This window comes from Scomber scombrus, chromosome 15, assembly GCF_963691925.1.
Source record: "Scomber scombrus chromosome 15, fScoSco1.1, whole genome shotgun sequence".
Taxonomy (NCBI): domain Eukaryota; kingdom Metazoa; phylum Chordata; class Actinopteri; order Scombriformes; family Scombridae; genus Scomber; species Scomber scombrus.
The window spans coordinates 13,740,866-13,761,695 of record NC_084984.1 but is presented as its reverse complement, the minus strand read 5'-3'; the positions used below and the strand labels follow the sequence as shown (position 1 = coordinate 13,761,695).

General features: G+C 39.6%; 2 protein-coding genes across 4 annotated transcripts in view; both read right to left on the bottom strand.

Moving 5' to 3' along the window:
• The window catches only part of LOC133995186 (aryl hydrocarbon receptor-like), a 32,966-nt gene extending 32,754 nt beyond the window's left edge, over positions 1–212 (bottom strand). The window contains exon 1 of the mRNA XM_062434506.1: positions 61–212. The gene's annotated coding sequence lies outside the window, so the exon portion shown is untranslated. The remainder of the gene's footprint in view (positions 1–60) is intronic.
• A 1,206-nt stretch (positions 213–1,418) lies between these two features.
• On the bottom strand, positions 1,419–19,291 carry mat2al (methionine adenosyltransferase II, alpha-like). 3 transcript variants are annotated; one of them, XM_062434388.1, is made up of 11 exons: positions 19,165–19,291; positions 18,538–18,679; positions 17,049–17,142; positions 6,424–6,501; positions 5,524–5,646; positions 5,290–5,402; positions 4,878–5,021; positions 4,085–4,303; positions 3,810–3,992; positions 2,002–2,135; positions 1,419–1,888 (listed from the first exon to the last, which is right to left on the bottom strand). In XM_062434388.1, exons 2-11 carry the CDS (start codon positions 18,580–18,582, stop codon positions 1,786–1,788), a joined length of 1,236 nt encoding a protein of 411 aa, XP_062290372.1. In that variant the 5' UTR covers positions 18,583–18,679; positions 19,165–19,291; the 3' UTR covers positions 1,419–1,785. The 3 variants fall into 3 exon arrangements, with proteins under 3 accessions (XP_062290372.1, XP_062290373.1, XP_062290374.1); XM_062434389.1 differs by lacking the exons at positions 17,049–17,142; positions 18,538–18,679; positions 19,165–19,291 and adding an exon at positions 14,993–15,257; XM_062434390.1 differs by lacking the exons at positions 6,424–6,501; positions 17,049–17,142; positions 18,538–18,679; positions 19,165–19,291 and adding an exon at positions 5,848–5,979.
• Between the last annotated feature and the right edge of the window lie 1,539 nt (positions 19,292–20,830).

Below are 20,830 nucleotides of genomic sequence, written 5' to 3'. Positions count from 1 at the left end.
TAGAATAGGAACAATAATAATAATTTTTAAAAAGTTTGCTTTCTTGATCTGCAGACACACCCTGGCTTTTGCTCTTCTTCTCCTGCCAGGAAACAAGGAAGCTTCCTGTTTTTTTACTCTCATCCAGCTCACCTCGACTAAAGCCACAAGTAATCCAAATATGTGGAGCGTAGCAGCATTTTTGGGACGAGTCTGACGAGCGAGAGACTCGTCTAAAAAGTCGCAAACTTTTCCAAGTGATGTGCAGCACACACACTCACACACACCTCTGAGCCAGCCCTCCGTCTGTGTTGCTCCTCTCAGCCAATCAGAGCACTTGTGACATAACGGCGGGGTGTGTGTCGCGGCTTCTGATTGGTTCAAACTTTAGCTTTTGTTTATCTTCCTCGACTGAAAAACACACATGCTGTAAATGTATTTATGTGTGTTTTCTACTGTTTTCTGCTGCTGTTGGGAATTAGAAATATCTAATTATGTTGTTTTATTTGCTGTTAAGCTGTAAATGTCTTACTTTTACCTACTTTATATTGTTTTCCTGCCTGTTGAAACACATTGTGTAATCTGTACCTCCATCCAGTGGCAGTGAGAGTTACAGCAGGTTTCATAGCCAGTGGTGGAAAAAGTCTTTTTTAAGGTCAAAATAAAATAAATACTCCATTACAAGTAAAAATTGGTCTACTTATGACTTATTACTTACACATATTTAAGTATTAGTAGTAACAGCAGTGGTGGAGAAAAGTACTGAGACTCTTTTTAAAGTCACAAAAAACATAAATACTCCATTACAAGTAAAAATCTGTTTACTTAAGTACAAATATTTAGTATTGTTAGTAACAGCAGTGGTGGAAAAAGTACTGACTCTTTTTTTCTAAGTCAAAATAACATTAATACTCCATCACAGGTAAACATCTACTTAAGTACAAATATGTAAGTAGTAAAAGCAGTGGTGTAATATAACTAAATAGTTACCTAGTGTACTATATCCACTATTGCATATTAACTAGGGGTGTAAATCACACAACTTTCTTTATGATACGATATTATGCTGATTCAGTTTTTACAGATATCATAAAGTCTGCCATGATACGATTTCCATTTGATTTAATTCAGGAGCCAGCGATCAATATGACACTAGAAATGCGCTATATATTATTTAACTATAGTCCATTTACCATATTTACCTTTTGTCATGTTTCAGATGTCAGAGTTTCTCTACAACTATTTGAGACCCAGAGAGGTGAAACTCTCTCATGTTTCACAAAAACGCAAAGATTAAAGAAAGTAAATATATGTGAAGAAAATTATGTAGCATCTCACGACCCCTCAGATTTATCTTCAGTAGCTTCAAAACCTCAAATTTGTAGTATTTCTGTAAATAACACCATCACTGGTAATAACTTATTCATAAAAACACAATAGTAAGTCATAATGCAGCCTTTTAATTGCAGTATTTTTTATAACTTGTTACCCAAAAACATGTTTTTTATAAATTTGACATGTGACAGTTTTTCCATGATATTTGTAACATTTACAGCGTAATTACTGTAAACAATAATTACAGTTCCTCTTATAAAAACGGACATTAAATAAAAAAATGAAAATTCATACTTCAACAAGGATATTGTGACCTATGCAGCTAATTAGAGATAAGAGAGAAAATACATTTATGTTGTCAGAAAACTGTCTACACACATATCTAAATGTCGATTCTGTGACTCAAATTACTGTTGATCATTTTATGACTGATTATTAAAACCTCACAGAAATGTATTTGAGTCAAAAAACTCAAAACACCAAACTCTTTGGTTTCTCCCAGGGAAACTCGTCTCTGCCAAAGTGACCGTAGCAGGCAGTCGCTTGGTAGATTGGTCGCTTCAAACCAAGATCCCTGTTTAAGAAAACACACACAGTCAATATTACAGGGTTGTATTTACTGATGAGGGCAGAAATATAAAGTCTAATGTGATCTTCTTATACACAGCTATGAAAAACTACACATACTTCACAATGACTCCAGGCCTCAGGTCAAAGTTCTTCTGTACGATTTGCAGCAGCTCGTCTTCATCTCTGTCCGATGTGCCGTAGTGAAACACTGAGATGGACAGCGGATGGCTCACACTGATAGCATAGGAGATCTACAGGGAATAACAGACGAGACATTAATGCTCTCATTCATTATAGATATGTTTCTGAGCGACGTCAGCATGAGAAGTTTATGCACAAGGCAGGAAACAAGCAAGAATGACTGAAAGCTTAAGGGAGGATCAACAAGAGGATTGTTTTTCAGCAATAAACTGCAGGACTTGCAAAAGTAATGAGTGGAAAATGTTCAATATCCTAAAAAGGAATCAGCGAGGGCATTACTGGGTTTTAATGAGGTGGTGAAAGGTTTTCCTTGAGGGTAGTGATGAAGAAAAGTCTGTTTTAAGGTAAAACTGCTCTCTGGGGCTACAACTAACACTTTGCATAAAATATCAGTAAAAAGTTTAAAAAAAAAAAAAAAAAAGAAAGCCTGTTATGTCTTCAAATGTTTTGTTCTGTTTCCAAATCCCAAAATCTTACATTTACTGTCATGTATGAAAAAGAAAAGCAACAAATCTTCACATCTAAGAAGCTGAAACAGGGAATTTCTGACATTTTTGCTTAAAGCAATTATTCATTTACCAAAATAGTTGCTGATTAATATATTGTAGATCGGCCAATCGATTAATTGTTGCAGCTCTACAGCTCACACTGCTGCTGAGTCTTTTCGGCTGTTTAATAGTTTTTCAGGGCCTATGATCAATGCTTTGATGATCAGTTTGATGAAAGTCTTAGTGTGCGGCTTGTTGGCACACCGGAGCGATGAATGCTAAAAAAACAGGTGTTGGAAGTCTCTTTTCATTTTCCTCTGCAGCTGACAAATAATACTTATTAAAGTTTGTATTGACGCAGTTTCCTCTCCATATATACACTTCAGACTGTCTTCTCTCTGGCAGTGACGGAGGAAAACGCATTGCTTCTGAAACACTCCCGATGGGGTATGACGCTGTTCGGAGGACAGAACAAATCCACATTGCAGCCGTTCGCGGTAAAATCAAGACGTCATTGTCAACGAATCTCATGTGCAGAGCCAAGCCAACAATGAATTGATCTATTTACACGTATTGTGTGTGATAAGCCTGCTATGTCTCATCTAAAATTATTAAAAACGCATCAATGAGTCACACTGTTGCTGTGGGTGACATGTTCCTTTTGTCCCTGAAGACTGTGTTTACCGTAGCTGGTTTGGAAACGGCTCCAAAGAGTGAAAACAGCAACAGAACAGTCACCCTCAAAAGATCCTAGAACGGCAGACACCACTAAGTATAACCAAAATTGAGGTTGCTGTGTGTGTATAAAGGCAATGTAGTATAAAGGCAAAAGGTTGTGATATGTAGTACAACAAGTAAGTGAAGCCAACATGCTCAGTGTTTTCTGCCTTACACAGAACTACTCTCCAGAGACAGAAAACATGATCGCTGTTTTTAGTCTTTGGAGCCGTTTCTAAACTAACTAATGTGACCAAACTCTTTATAATGATGGAACATGTCACCCAGTGCAGCGGTGTGGCTCACTGATGTGTTTTTAAAAGTTTTTGGACAAACAGCAGAGGTGTACGGCACACACAGAGAGAGAAGATATATCAGACTTTATACACACATTACTCAGTGGGATGAATTTATTGCCAGTTTGGCTCTGCACATGAGATTTGTTGACAGTAAAAAAATATAGGAAATTACCTAAACTACAAATACAATTCCTTTCAATAAAACCTTTAAATTCCTCACCTGAACGAGGGCTCTCTTGCACAGTCCGGCTTTCACCAAAGACTTGGCCACCCAGCGGGCTGCGTAAGCCCCGGACCGGTCCACTTTGGAGTAGTCCTTCCCGGAGAACGCCCCTCCTCCGTGCCCGCCCCATCCTCCGTATGTGTCCACTATGATTTTACGCCCCGTGAGTCCTGCATCAGCCTGGTGACAAAAAAACATCAGAGTCAGCTCTTGCACGTTCACACACAACAAACAATTGCATTCATTTATCTTGTGGTTTAGTCCTTTCTCACCTTTGGGCCTCCGTGAAGAAACTTCCCACTTGGCAGTAGATGGTAGATGGTTTTGTCATCCAAGTATTTGGCAGGAATAACCACTTTTACCACCTTCTCCATCAGATGATGTCTGATTTCCTCCACGCTGATGTCAGGACTATGCTGTACCGAGATGACCACAGTGTGAACACGCAGTGGCTCCATGGCTCCCATGTTGTCTTTATACTCCACCGTGACCTGCAGAAAATAAGGAAAAAACATTCAAAAGTGAACTCTTAACTCCACAATATTAACCTCCTGAGACTTGAGCTTTTGTTTGATATCCATTTTTAATGTCTCCTAGATATTTGGGATTAGTAGGAACTGATAAGTACCAAAACTAAACATTGTCTTCGACAGGAAGATTAGCAGTGTCGTAGCTTGTTGCTATTGCTAAAATAAGTCAAATTTGTATAGCATATCAATCTACAAACCTTATTAAGCATAAATAAACCCAAACCCAAGTTTAAACATAAAATTTGATAAGGTTTTGTTAGTGGGACGCTTTCGTCTTGACTTCACCAAGATGCCAGTCATCTGGTTTTTACACTAATTCATGTATTGTGTTTTGTCTGCCACTGGGTGGCACAAAAAAGTGTGCACGAATGAGGACAACTAGTCAGAGTTCAGCAGAATTAAGTATGAGGTCCAGCAAAACCAAAAGGTGATGTCCCCATATGAGGACCGGGGGTCGCAGGAGGTTAAAGCTAACAGCACAGTGGAGGTACAGAACGCTTTTAAAATCCTCCAAATTTATTCTGATGTGGCTCACCTGAGATTTGCCGTCTGGTAGTATCCAAGGACACTCTCCGTTGCGTGACAGCTCCTTCATCCTGTAGTTGATTTTATGAGCCAAAAGGCTTGTCAAAGGCATACACTCCTCAGTCTCATCTGTGGCATAGCCAAACATCAGACCCTGAAGACACAAGCAGTCGAATAATTGACTATAAAATCATTTTTGTACTGGAACCTACCTATCATACCTACCTTTAAAAGATGCTGAAAGATCTTGTAAGTGACGTTTGTACTATTCTTTTTTAGCCAAACCAGTAGCAAGGCTCTAGGGATGGCAAATGGTTGGTTTGTTGTTCCACCACTTCGGTGGAATTTGTCAGTCATTTATACCCCTCCCCCTTAAGATGTTTACAGATAGTGAGCGGTTGAGACGGCCTGTGATGCCGAACCTGGTCTCCTGCACCGATGTCCTCCTGATCTCTGTCCTTAAACGCACAGTTTGATATCTCCACACACTGCGGCTCCAGCGCCACCAGCACACTGCAGGTCTTATAATCGAAACCTGCGGATTATAGTTGAGACAAAATCTGCATCAGCGTTTGACTTATGCATTTAATTTCCTGAGACAATTCTGCACAAACTTAAGTTATCATATCAGAATAATGAATTTGACCATACGGTACCTTTTGAGGAGTGATCATAACCAATCTTCTTAACAGTATTTCGGACCACTGACGTGAGATCCACTATGGCTTTAGATGTCACTTCTCCAACCAATAAAATCATGCCCGTCTTCGCCACGCATTCTGTTACAAGACATTATGTTAAGTTAGCCAAGAATATGACTCCAGCACTGTTTACTGTTACTCTGCATGTTATTCATATAATTTGAATAAGGCTGAACTAAGGGGCTGCATAAAGGACCATTATAAGATAAATAAGGAGTTTTTGCTGACTGTAAATCATGCAAACATATTCCTGTAAAGCAGTAGAATATAAAAATAGACCTGCAAATGTGTATGAGGCGTCCCCTTTAAATACAATGTTTCAGAGAGAGTTGAATGCCTTTTCTGAGCTGCAAGAGAGCCAGTGAGATAATGCAGTATTGTTTATTGGTCTAAAGGGCAAACACTGATTAGGTCTAACATGTTTGTCTGTTTAATTATTAACTAACTACAAGTACTGAAAGTAGGGCTGTAAAACACTTACTCAAGTCAAGGAAAGGCAAGTTTATTGGTATAGCACATTTCAACAACAAGACTTTACATCAAACATAAAAAGGCAAGACAGAGTATAAGAGCAACACAAGGCAATATAAAAAAGACATTTAAATACAATTAAAAGGAATCAAATTGGAAATAATAATAAGCTAAAATAGAATAAGACATAAAACAGGGCAGTAGAAATCACAGGGCAGTGTAAGACATTAATCAAAAGCCTTAAATTTGATTTAAAGAACAGCATTGGTGGAAATTAACTCAAGCTCAAACTTTTAAGCAACAATAAGAAAATACACTTAGAGAGGAGTTGGACTTAACTTAAAATTGAGTAATATGGTAATATCAATATAACAGAACACTTACCACAGGCCACTTTAGAGTCGGGGTCTTCACTCAGGTATGCATCAAGTACAGCGTCACTGATCTGGTCACACATTTTATCTGTGAACACAAAGTCAAAGTCATTAAAAACAACTAGAAAACAGAGACAGGGACACTTTATATAACTAAATATGTTTTTGAGCACAGAGATTATTAAAGGTGCAAGCAAAACCAGGATTTAGTACCATTGAGGGCACTGAGGTCATGTTCTCATTACTGATGCACAGGGCCGGCCCAAGGCATAAGCGAACTAAGCAGTAGAGAGTCTGCTCGAAATGTCAGAGTTGCGCTAGTAACGTGTGCAGTGCGCGCTGAGCATCCAGGAGCTAGGAGCAGGTGAATAATGTTGTAAAAAAGGACATACCCTTCAGGGCCAGAAAAAAGAAAAAGGAAGAGGAGGAAAACAACAAGATAAAGGTATGTCTTGGTAATGTAACATTTGGTGTCAAGGAGAGTTTGAAAAGTTTCCTCAAATTAGGAAAGTCCCTAATTAGGGCCCGAGCGGCGACTGCAAGTCGCCTGGCGAAAGCCCTATTGAAATTGTAATGTTTATTAGGGCCCGAGCGGCGACTGCAAGTCGCCTGGCGAAAGCCCTATTGAAATTGTAATGTTTATTAGGGCCCGAGCACTGACAAATCAGTGAGGGACCTATTGCTTTTGCCAGGATTCTTATTAGGGCCCGAGCACTGACAAGTCAGTGAGGGACCTATTGCTTTTGCCAGGATTTTTCTCTTTTATTATTATTTTCGCTCTTATGCCGCCAAATGAATCGCATTTTTGGCGGCTTGAACATACATGAAAACTCATGAAATTCTGCACACACGTCACAGCTGGTGAAAATTTATTTAATTCAACGTGATTGGACGCAAGCGTGGTAAGGGGACTCGCTAGCGCCCCCTAACGTCGGGTCATGTGACCACAAATCCTCTCGGATCGGCATGAAATTTAAATATGTTACAGCTCTCATCGGATCATGGGGAAATTAAGTTTGTGGAATTTTTTTACCAAACAGGAAGTTGACCGCGTGGCGTGCACCGATTTTCATTTTTCGAACACCGCTTTGAGGACTTTATGATGTTCACAGAATCATGAAACCTGCCACGTAGGTTTCAAATCATGAGCTCTTTCATCTGATACCACATTTGCCCAACATTTTGCCCCAACAGCTCAGTAGCGCCCCCTAATGCCTTTTCCCACCTAGGATGTACTGACAAACTCTAAAACTCACCAAATTGGACACACTCGTCAAGACTCACGAATATTATTTTTTGGTATAACCGCAACCTTTTAAGTGCCAAAATGACTCTACAGCGAACCCTAGAACATTAAAAGTTGCAGCCCCGCCTTCTACATGCACGTACACGAAATTTAGGATTCATATATATCATGACCAGACGCACAAAAAAGCCTCTTGGACCCATACCCTAAGTCCATCAGGAAGTCGGCCATTTTGGATCACAGGTGCATTTTTTCCGCCATTATCCCCATTTCCAGGCCTCGTTCTTTAACAAACTCCTCCTGCAGTTTTGACTGCAGAGACTTCAGATTGGAACTGTATCATCCTCAGACCTTGATTATGTAAACTTGATGACAGATTTTGCCTACGTTATACCAGGTGGGCCTGGCAGTCGTTTGTTTGTATAAACAAACAACTCCTTATAACTCCTCCATACATTGTCGGATGTTAATACATGCAGTGCGTAAAATGTCACACCTGGTGACGCCGTTTCAATTTCAACATCATTGGGGGTGGGTGTGGCAAGGGGTCTCCATAGCGCCCCCTAACAGCGGGTCATGTGACCACAAACTTTGTCTGATCTTAGTGAAATTTACAGGACTCATAGCACTCATGGGTAAACCCCCAAATTATTTTTTTCAAAATTTTCGATGTAACAGGAAGTGAGTTATTGTGTATTTCCTGCGTCAATTTTCCGTTTTTCCCTCTGCGTTTAGAGGACTTTCCCATCTTCACAGAATCACCAGATTTGCCACATAGGCTCACACTCAGGAGCACTTTAATTTGAGACCGTAACTGCCCCTGGGCGTGGCACAACAGCTGAATAGCGCCCCCTAGTGACTTTATCCATTTTGTACATTTTCACAAACTCCTACACTCACCAAATTGTACACATACGTCAACAGTCACACATATTGACTACTAACAAAGTTTGGGATTTTTAAGTGAGAAGATGACTCCACAGCGCCCCCTGGAAGATTTCAAAGTTTAAGCCCCGCCTTCCACATTGACATAGAGAAATGAAATCGATAACGCCTATGTATCATGTCCAGACGCACAAAAAAGCCTCTTGGACCCATACCCTAAGTCCAACAGGAAGTCGGCCATCCAGGCTAAAATGTTCAATCTGGATGATTTTTATTATTATTATAGTTTTACGCCTTTTTGACAGCCTAAACATGTCCCTAAACTCACCAAAACTTGCAATCATGTCCGATCCGGAGAAAACTTTGATATTTTAAGGAGCGCGGAAATGGCCGACGCAAAAATGGATTAATAGCGCCCCCTAGAAAATTTAAAAAATCAAGCCCCTCGACTCAGATTGACGTAGACAAACAAAATTCGGTAAACACATGTATCATGTCCAGACACACAAAAAAGCCTCTTGGACCCATAGCCTAAGTCCAACAGGAAGTTGGCCATCCAGGCAAAAATGCTCAATCTTGATGCTTTTTTGGCCCTTCACCCACATTCCTTTGTGCTGAGAAGTCACCCAGACTCATTTGTGCTCTTAGTTTGCCAGCTAGTGGAGACATTAACCGCTGCACACAATGTTCAATTAAAGGCACAGGAGCAAAGACATCTACATGCCAGTTTTGACAGCCCTGCGACTGCCGCTCGCACCGACGTGCACGTACGGCGTTACAGTTGGGGTGAAACCGGGGGGTGCGAGGGCCCTTCGACACTGCTTGCAGTTTCAATTATTATTATTATTATTATTATTATTATTAGGGCCCGAGCGGCGACTGCAAGTCGCCTGGCGAAAGCCCTATTGAAATTGTAATGTTTATTATTATTATTATTATTATTATTATTCCGACATTTCGTTCCCCAATTTCGCCCCTTTCCCAAATGCGAAAATGCTTATACTTTTGCGGGGACATCCGGCCTCATCCGAAATTCGATATTTTTGGGTGGTCGCACATGGTCGACGCAGAATGGCGGAATAGCGCCCCCTACAAAGAATGCCCATAGGGAATTTTGCTAACTTTGTCCTATGCTCACAAAATTCGGTACACATATGTATTATACCCACATATGCAAAAAAGCCTCTTGACCTCATGACCTCAACCCAACAGGAAGTCGGCCATTTTGGTTTTGATTTTTCCCGCCTAAAATTAACTCCTCCCACAGCGTTCGCCCGATCAAGTTCAAATTAGGTACGCAACATCTCCAGACCTAGCTGAGCTTAAGTTGTGCTCTGCGCATCCGTAGGTCAAAGGGCGTGTCTGCCAGGGCTCAACTAACTTACTACTCACTAACATGATGATGGCTCCGCCCTGAAAGTCCCGATATATTAACTTCCCACGTAACCCATAGCGCCCCCCGGTGGTAACAGGAAGTGAACTTAAATTCATGAAAAATACATAGTTGACCCCATCAACTTCATTCAGAACCAGTTGGCGAAGCTACATTATGAAGACTGTGAAGCTACGAGTAATGGCGTCCATGTGGCGATGCAGCGACCATCAATTCCTCGCCATGAAAATACGTTTGGCTTTTTGATGGCTTTATTGAACTCGTATCATCATGAAAATTGGTACACAGGTCCAGGGTGCCGACCTTAACGTCTCCATTCGCTCATAGGCGATCTCACTCGTGTCGCCCCCTAGTGGAAACAGGAAGTGCCATATTTTACATCATCATTGTGCGATTTCCACAAAACTTCACGTGTAATCACTGTCCCACCCTGAACGCAACCGCTTGTGTTTTGTTACACTCTACTGCCCCCTGGTGGATGAACTACCAACCTCTCATAACTCCTTCATGCTTTGTCCAATTCACTCCAAACTTCACATGACTGATGAGTGGCCCCCCTGAACACACCAGACCATATGTGTAACTACCTGTGACTGCCCCCTACTGGATGAACGAAACATTGCATTTTTGGCCTCCTTCCAGGTTTTTTCTCACTTTCTGCTTCACGCCACAGCCCCGCCATGCCTCAGGCCCCGCGGTGGCATGGGTGAGCGAGGGCCCGCCATCGCCGCTTGCGGCTTTAATTATTGTTGATATTTTATTCCAACTACGTTGGCTATAATAGCAAATTAGCTAGCTAACGTTTTTGTGTTTGTGTAATACTTTGAATAAGTTGATTCTCAGTTTTATTCTGGGTCGATTTTTGGCATCAAAACAACTTTTTTGATAACAACGTTTGATAGCAAATGTTTAATAACTAACGTTAATTACAAACGCAGTGACGTTTGCTAGCAATATGGTTTTGCATTAATGAATTAACTTAGTTAACTTATAGTTTGAGGTATGTTTGCAATTGTTTGCTGCAGAGCACAGTAATTTATGTGAGTAAATAAACATATTCCTTTTACATCAACTCCCTATTATGCTCATACGTTATATGAAACTTCCCCAGGAGCACTGTTAAAGTATTTTGGAGGAGGCACTGACTCAGCCCAGGGGCAATCCACCTCCTCAGGGGCAGCCAAGGCTGATGAATCAGGTGATCAAAAACTGTCACCATATATATTTAATTACTAGTCAAATTATCTCATTAAAATGTAATAATATAAGATATAATCATATGACAAGGGACATGTTTTTCATCTCAGATCCATCTCTATCCTCTTTTCCATCCACTGTGCCCACTGTCCTCTCTGCAACCTCAGCTGTACCTGGTAAGTTAACAACAAAACAGCCTTCATAATTGCTCAGTGTACTGCAGAATATTCTGAGATGAATAATTTTGTCCAAAAATATTAATTTAATTTCCCTATAGGTCCTTCATCTTTGGTCATGTTGATGTTTCATCTACTTCTTCAGCATCCAGTTTGCAGCCTGTACCTCTACCGCCAGTAGACCCAGCTGAGTGTCCCTCTTTCCTGTCAGACTACTTTATATTTTATTTATAAACCATGTGTTTCCTTGTTTCAGGTGCCTCTGTTGATTTACATCATTATTTAAGTATTTGTCTGATATTCTTTAAATTAATTTTATTTACTGTCTGTTTTTGTACATTTGCGGTTACAGTTTATTTAAAACAAAACATAATAAAGCAGATTGTGTTTACAGTAAACTATTGGTTTATTTTGTTACTTTTAGTTGGCCTAGATGACATTCAGTATCCCACTTAGTACTATATCACTTTATATTATGTATATATTAAGTGTAAATCAACCCCAGGCTGCTCTTGTAGCTGAATTTGATTTAAAAACCATAGATGGGTCAAACATGCCGGGCAGCTCTTTGAGGTTTTATGTATTGATTCTCTGTGTGGCCAGTAGGGGGAGTTGCTGACTTTGCCAAATATTAATTGAAAGATTTTTCTTTAAGTTTGCAAATCTGGTGTCTGCTTCCATGGCCTTAATCACTGTGGATTACAATCTAACTACAACAAAAAGTTATCACATTTAGTGTATTCGTAATGACAGAGTAGAATAAGTAGAATATGTTTATAGTAGGTGTGTGAATGATCAATAATCATTATTATTGGCAGTAATAGAGGGCCCCAAAATCAAATTTTGCTTAGGGCCCCATGGAGGCTTGGGCCGGCCCTGCTGATGCAGATATGTTGGGGGGTTTTACGTATCGCTCAGGATAATAACTTGTGCACACAAGATTTTAAAAAGTCTCTTTCCCAGTTTGAAAAGTGATTTAAAAATTATACAATTATATTCCAGATATTTTTTCAAGATAAAAAAATATACTCTTACAGGATTTGGGGTTCTATAATGCAGTTAAAACTTAAGCCTACTAAAGCAAAGTATTTACATCTAAAAACAGTATAAGATGGTAATAGCTGTTCCACGTATTAGTTATGGCAGGTCGAAAAACTTTAGATTTATATTGTAAAATGCATGTAAATATAAATAATTTGTCTTTCCCCATCTAGGAAGTGTGAGTGTCGCTACCCGATGTGAGTCACACATGCGCAGTAGCGTCCGCCATCGTCCGCCATCTTTGACAGTTATGTACGGCAATTCCGCTTGGAAAAAACATATTATTCACCCGACTCAATCGTGATTCGTGAGAAATTTGAACTTTTGAGTGCTTATTACATCTCTAAGGTTATATAGTTTATCTTGTATTTTAAATATTGTTTTGTCAGCTGCAGCACTGTGAGAAGAGTTATTTCTGTGTTTCCTCATGTTTTATGTGTATAATGTTAATCTAACAGCCAGGCCAGCTGACAGTCTTGCCTTGGCCCGGGACGAGATAATCTTAGATGGGCCCCCACGCACCCGGATCTCTCCTTTTCCCTTGCTCTTCCTCTCCTCTCGTCAGTGTTGGGGAAGCTACTTTGCAAGCATAGCTTGTAAAACTACATGTAGTTCAGCCTGGCAGTAGTTTGAACAAACTACCATTTCTATCCCTAGAGAAATGTAGTTTGTAAAACTACAGCTAAAAAAAGTAGCTTTAGCAACTACTTATACTCATTATACTCATTTAACTCAGCGTTAAATAAATCAACATGTGGTGTATATGAAACTAAATATAATAGCCTACAAAAAATTCACATGCCAGCAGAAATATGCCTCTCAACTCAGTTTTATTTTTTTAAAGAAAAAAAGCTGGTCAACATACTGTAGGTTCACCATAGACATGTTGGGTAATCTAGAGATATGTTGGGTAATATAAAGAGAAAATGAAAAGCCTACCCCAATACCCACATGTAAATCAACCTACAAAAAATGTAATAAAAAACCCAAAGAGGTAGACATATTCTAGATCGGTGTGTCTTCAACAACAATGTTGGCATGTCATGACATGATTCATGCCTTAAAAAAAAAAAAAAAAAGTTTAATTAACATTTATATTATATAGGTCTTTTTTTAATAAAAAATATTTCATGTGCAGGTGGTCGAGTGGTTAGAGCACATGCCATATACGCTGCTAAATAAAGGCGTCCATGCCAACAAAATCTTTAAAAAATAAAATAATAATATTTCATGTTATTGACCAAAATTGTAGTTTGTAAATTGAGTAGTTTAACTACAAAAAATGACCCAAAAAGTAGTTGAAATACTTGACGCAGCACAACATATGAATGTAGTTTAACTACCAGCAAGTTACAGCTAATTGTAGTTAAGCTATGTAGTTCAACTACATGTAGTTTAAGTCTCCCCAACACTGCCTCTCCTCTGCTCTTCCTACTCCTACTCTATCAGACTCGGTCATTTTAGTTGGCCATAATGCAGGATCGCTGAAATTAAATGTCTGATCAGTCTCTGATCCATCCTGCTCAGACTCTCCACTGTGACTCTCTTCTCTCTCACCGGTAGCCTGACTCTGTCCCTCCGTTGCGGGGCAGCTCTCCCGCATCACTCTCTCGGTCACCTGACTGCAGCTGGATCTCTCCTCTCTGACGGAGCTACCAAACTCAACTGTTTCTGTCAAAGATAACGTGTTGTGTCAGGCTTTTATACAAGCTAATGGACGTTAACATTAGAGCTGGCCAGTTAGGTTACGTTACAAGGCTGCCGGTAAACGTTGGCTGCGCTGTTTCTTACCTTGCTCTACGTTGACTTTACTAGTTCCAGCTTCACCGTCACCACCTTTTTTTTTTAAATATTTGTTTAGAAAATCTCTAAGGCCTGTATTTTCTTCTTCTCTTTTCTTTACTTTTCTGAGCACCGGACTTGGGCTGACCGGACATTTTTAGCGTACTGAACTTCAAATGACAACATCAAATTTTGATCAGTGGCCAAACCATTTTTGTGTTGGGGGTGGCGGGGGTTCTTGACCACTATTTCAAGAGCGATTAGGAAGAAAACAATTAAAAGCTTTTATGTAACTCAAATATTACAATTTTTTTCCACAAATAGGCCTATTTTGAAAAAACTATTCCATAATTTAATGTGGGGCCAGTTCTGGGCCCCCCCTATCCTGGGCCCGGGACAACAGACCCGTTTGTCCCCCCCCTATCGGCGGGCGTGCTAACAGCAGTAGTAGTGTTGTGTAATAACTGCAGGGCTCTAGCAGTGGGAGTGTAGAGCTGTCGGTCATTACACACGTGACCCGAGGAAAGTTTGTGTGTCTGTGTATTTTTCACATTAATACTCATAAATACTTCCTTTAAGGGCTTTTACAATATATATATACAGTCTAAGTAAAAAGAATTAAGTCCCAGTCACATCAGCCGCTAACTCAGATCAGGATATATCAATAAAGTTTATATTAAAAAAAAAACTCGGGTAGCGACAATGCCCTTCGATCGATGTGTCCATTATGAGGAAATAATGGACTCCCATGCTTCATTCCTGTTAACGGACACCTCGTCGTGCATTATCCCTTACATAACAGATAGACAGTAGACCTGCGCGTGCCCAGCGTACACACAGGTAAACATGAGCACAGTACCAGAGTGTCCCTCTCTGACTGATTCAGAGGTGAAGAGGAAAGTCTTCCCGCTGCTGGCTCCGCTGGGATTCATCTTCACCTCGTCGGAAAAGCTGAATTTATCCGGATTAAAGTTGGTTAAATGCTGAACGTGGCGGTGCAGTGTGGCTTCTGAGGTTCGCCGACAGTGATTATGTGAAGCGATAATAATTAACTCAAACTCTGAACCTCACAAGCAGTGGGTGAGGGGTCAGACCGATCTGGAGTATTGTAGCTGAAACTGATGCAACCAGCAGGAAATATAAAGTATCATATGTTTACTTTTCAGTGGGCTCTCTGCAAAACGTCTGTGTGAAGGAGGAGCAGAAAGTGTTTTTAGTTGAGAAGCCCAAACAACCTCAAGGCTGAGCTGTAATATAACTTAACAGCACTGATACAAACTCACCTTTCATTACATTAAAGTGAAGCACTTGAAGACTCGATACGTCACTCTAAGTAGTACCAATACTCCTGTATGAAGTTATTCTATTTCTATTTCTATTCTTTTTATATTTGAGTTAGTCTATGTAGAGTTATTGTAAATAATTTAGTCTTTAATTGGACTTCTTCCAATTAAATCAGCACTTTTTTCCCTCCTTCTTTACTCCAACTTCTCAACTCCATCTGCACATGTTGGGGATGAATCAGAACTGAAATATGAGAGAAATCTGTGATTAAACTATATTATATCGATATTGTGACATGAGACAGGATATCGTCTTAGAATTTGGATATTATAATATCGTGATATGGCATAAGAGTTGTCTTTTTCTGGTTTTAAAGGCTGCATTACAGTAAAACAGTGTTATTTTCTGAGATCACCAGACTGTTCTAGCTGTTCTATTATTTGCCTTTTACCCACTTTGTTGTTATATCCAAATTACTGATGATTATTAATCAAAAATCTCATTGTGCAAATAATTTTTTGAAATCACCAACAGTCATCCCTAAAATATTGTTGCAGTATTGATATCGAGGTATTTGGTCAAATATATTGTGATATTTGATTTTATCTATATTGCCCAGCCATTATTGAACTGCCATGAAAGTTGGAATCACTGCCCACACCCTACCCCCACCCCAACCATTTTGTACATGTTATAAATATAGAGATGTATTTAATTTCAACTGTATTTAACTTAAATGTGCCTTATAGTAATCTACAAATAAAGCCATTGCTTTAACCAACCAAAACTCTAAAAACTTTTTACAGACTCAGATGTGATGAACATGATGCTGAAGCCTCCACACCAAACTCAACTGAGGAAGCTGCATCACAACACAACAGTGTTGACACTGACAATGGTAATTGTCTAGTGTGTTTAGTGTGTTTGCATTATTTTTTACTGGTTGCATCTGCTGAGGAAGTAGTCAAAGAAAAACAAGTCTAATTTGTTTTTCATATTATCCCATTTTGCTGCATCAAAATGTATACGTTGTAGGTGGTAGTCTTTAGTGCACATTACAAAGAAGTCACACCATGGCATTCCTGTGAGTCCCAGCTGCCCTGTAATTTGGTAAAAATATGTGTGGCTTTCCTTAAGCTTGTAGCTACCATCTGCATGTTGAATAAGATAGGGACAATCGTTGTAGCTGTCTTTTGATGGGCACTTTATCTCTAAAAGTCCATAGCTTGTACCCTGCCTACCCTGCCTCCCCTGCCTCTCTATGACCTTCCTGTCTGGTGTAGTGCCAAGGTGTGGAGCATGTGGATTTACCACAAAGCCGCATGGGAACACTAGATTACTAGTGACTTCACAGTACTGCTTTGCTGCTACGGGCTCTAAGTCTACCCCTCGTTTCATTGCTTTGGTCTGTCCTATGGCTGTGGTCTTGATACTAGCAGCAAGGCTATCATAGTTGGCTTTTCTGGAGCATATTCTTTTAAAGGAGCTTGATGTAAGTCGGGGAGACCGTGCAAGATGCCAGAGGTTATTTGCATTCTGCTGTCTGGTCTTACGTTCTAGAGCTGCAGAGTCAGGCAAAGTGATGGTCATTTTACTATAACTATATGTATCATTTTCATTCAGCACTGTACAGTAATCTGATGGTTGAGATGGTAAGGGGAAATCAGGGAAATTGCCAGGATGGTCTGCAGGTGGTGTTGGTGTAGCTGTTTCGATGAGAGGAAGCTGTAAAACAGAAGAAAATTATACAAATATTAACTGAATGTTTTTGGTTGTTTTTACATTTACAGAGGCACATCATCATACAGGCAGCCAAGAAGACGAACTGACGACTCTAAAGGAGAGACTTGCACAACAAAAGAAGGAGATGATGAATTTGACGATGGAACTTGATGCAAAAGATAGCCAGCTCCAGTTGCTTGAAAATAAACTTAAAAATGCACAGACTACAGATACATTAACCCCAGAGTCTCTTAACCAAAGTCATGTGCCTGGTTACTTTCACTACTGCACTGGATTCACCTATGAACAGTTCAACAGCCTGTGTGAATTTTTCAAAGTGCCAAATGATCCCCTTGCCCATCAAACACAGATTCCTCTGACCTACAAAGTGGTAGACATTGAAGTCCAAAAAATGCCCTTGCGGAGTAAATTTTTACTCACACTAATGAAGTTAAGACAAAATTTGGACCACAAAGACTTAGCATTTCGATTTCATGTTCGCTTACAGAGCGTCAGCACCATGATAAACTCATGGGTAGACTATATGTTTGACAAACTTGGCCAACTGCCCATTTGGCCACACAGAGATGTCATTTCACAGAACATGCCTGACAACTTTAAACAGGACTTCCCAACTACATTTTGTATCCTAGACTGCATTGAACTAAAGATAGAGAGGCCCAGCTCCTTACTGCTGCAGAGTCAGACCTACTCCACATACAAGTCTGCCAACACTCTGAAGTCTCTAGTTGCCTGTGACCCTAGAGGTGCAATATAATGTGTCTGCCCTCTTCACTGGATCAATCTCAGACAAGGAGATCTTTAATCAGTGCAACATCAAAGAGCTACTACAGGGTTGCATTAGGTGTGGCTACCTCAAAGTTGGAGATGGGCTAATGACTGACAAGGGCTTTCTGATTGAGAAAGGGGTAGAGGAGAAGGGTCTTAAACTCAACCTCCCACCTTTTGCCAGGTCCAACCGTCAAATGCCACATGCAGATGTTGAGATGACCAAAAAAATTGCCAAGCACACAGTTCATGTTGAGAGAGCAATTGCTAAAATTAAAAAGTTCAAGATTGTTTCGGGTAGAATACCAATTTCCCGTCTTGGAAACATAAATCAGATTTGGTATGTGGTTAGTGTGTTGTCCAACTTCCAACCGCACATTATCAAAGGTTAGCTAGTTATTGTTAAAAGTAGGGCATTTGTATACATCTTAAAAACATGTCAAGGGGGGGGATCTTTAATCCTCTGTTGTCCCTTGGACATTTTTGTCCATTTTTGTCTCGTTCATCTTGTATGCAATACTACTAACTTTATGTTCTACATGTAACTCGAATGAATTTTGTATGAAAATAAATTAACTATTTAATCTCAGTCAAGTTCTTTCCAGTTACCTGATGGCTCAAACCACTTCCAAGGGCGTACTTGTTTTCTCCCATAGCTATCTCGACAGGAGGTTTGTTGACAAGGTAGCTGATTGGTGTTCCTGTCTACCGTCTCAGTAAATCCAAGTCCTCATCAGTTAATGAGCAGCTCCTGGGAAAATATAGTATCAATAAGCTGTTATGGACTACTGAGTAAATAAACCATTTTACTGTTTTTAATGACAATGCACATTAATGTTAACTCAAGAGTACGTAGTAAACTTAAAACAATCTATGTTTCCTTATCCTTGCAAAACAAAGCTTTTACTTGTACTTTTGATACTTACATACAGTTATTGCCAATTAATTAATTATAGTACTTAAGTAGAGTTAATCAGATACTTAAAGACTTTTACTCAGAAACTATTTGTTTAGATAACTTTCGAAGTAATATTTTAACATAATAAGCTATGGTTACTTTTATTCAAGATTCATGTAAGATTGTTCTCAGGCACTTAATACAAGACTGAAATTAATCAGATACCCTAGGCAAGAGCGCCATCATAGATCAGTTATGTTCATTCTGTCTTCTTGTTTAGATATAACGTAAGTTTCTTTTAGTCAGACAGGTAAAGTATGGGAATGGTGTTATCCTACCTGCTTACAAGTTTCAGCTGTAGCTTCAGCCTTCGTCAGAGCTGTCATCTGGTCAGTGTGACGTGTCTTAAAACTGCTGTATGGGCGGGGAAAACGGTTCAAAATAAAGTTCCCCGGCCCAGCCGTGCCCGTCCTCCGCCCTCACGCTGCCTCTGGAGGATGGTGTCCCAGTTGACTGCGGTCAAGTGAGCCGGCGTTCGTCTTTTCGTGGTCAAACCAGCCGCACCAAAATTTCAAGTGCGCTCGTATTCTATAATGTATGGCAAATGCACGTAGTTCACTGATACGGAGCGAGTTTTCAAAATAAAACGTCGGTTATTCCAAGGCAGTAAAAACAGACATGCCAATGTGATAGGCCACATAGTCTAAAAGCTATTGATCTAAAATGCTAATTATTGTATTATGAAAAGGCTTGATGCTTTCATACCAATTTTTGACATTTTGCACCTCAAGACTACGTTTACTCTCACTGACTTAGTATCAAACATGTATCATTTGAGAGGAATTCTGCCTTTTTCTTTTTTTTTCAAGATAGTCAGTAGCTTACTGTTAGTATTTTTATTGCGTAAAGGCATCACCATTAACAGTATTTAACTGTATTCATGAAAAACGGTACATTACTGTATGAAATTCACTGTATTTTTACAGTAATTTGTTACAGTGTAGGCTTAGGAAAGAAGGCGAGAGGGAGTAAGTAATAATAGTATTATAAAAGTATTTTATTACTCCACGGTTTATGCCATTGTTGTGGCACACTTGTGCAGGACTTCGTTGGGCTTTCTTGCTGTCTGTTTATGAGCTCCAGGGTATAAATCAATCCCACTATATGGGAACAATATCATGGCGCGCTGTAAACAAATACAAGAGCGGGATATCGTTAGCTAGTTTAGCTAGCAATGGGCTAACACGTAGATAATGAAAACTAATCAGACATTAACTGAAATGTTAACAATATGTTGACTTACCCAGCTGTACAAGAACATTGGTGTTCCTGTATATGGTTGTCCTTCACCTGAAGTGTCAAGACGTGGGGTGCCTGACGCTTGCATTGTGACCTATGAGCTTTTCCCTCTATCTTAATGTCATTATTTTGACTCCGCCAGCAGATTTTATTGTGTTTATTATATTGTGGATATATCCCTCAAACGCATACTGCAGACCCTTCTGTCGGCTTCTCTCTGATATATCAGAACCGTTTTTCCAAAAATGTGTGGTGATTTCCTTTGGAAATTGTGTTATTGGTATCATTGAAAACGCCATATTTCTTATGCTAGGAGCGAAAGCTTGACAGACATAGCAACAGTAACTAAGGGGGGCGGGGCTTAGCGAAGGGTGAATTGTTAACGTAATTAACATCTCACCTGAAGTATATTTCATAATTAATCTGTAAACATATCAAACCGCAGCCCAGCAGGGACAAAAGGCCACAGTTAGACGCCATGACTGAACCCTGTCTTGTGCTTTAAGTATACTATTTTGCTACTATTTTTTTTTTTGCTACTTTCTTTTTAAGAAGAAAGAACAGCTATTCTGTGCACTGCTGTGAAGCCTCAAAAGTAGTTTAATTGTTTAATTTTTAATAATATTTTAGTTTTTCCAATAGTTACTTCAATTGGTTATTTGATAGAAAGTGTTCAGTTGAGTTTAAACAAACTGAAGAAATGTT

Excerpts from the sequence above, each read along its gene's own strand:
- mat2al (XM_062434388.1), bottom strand. The coding sequence starts at position 18,582 with ATGGGAGAAAACAAGTACGCCCTTGGAAGTGGTTTGAGCCATCAG. Across the intron at positions 5,647-6,423 it reads CGACTCTAAAGTGGCCTGTG|AATGCGTGGCGAAGACGGGC; the intron begins GTAAGTGTTCTG and ends GTCTTGTAACAG. Across the intron at positions 3,993-4,084 it reads TTCTTCACGGAGGCCCAAAG|GCTGATGCAGGACTCACGGG; the intron begins GTGAGAAAGGAC and ends TTTTGTCACCAG.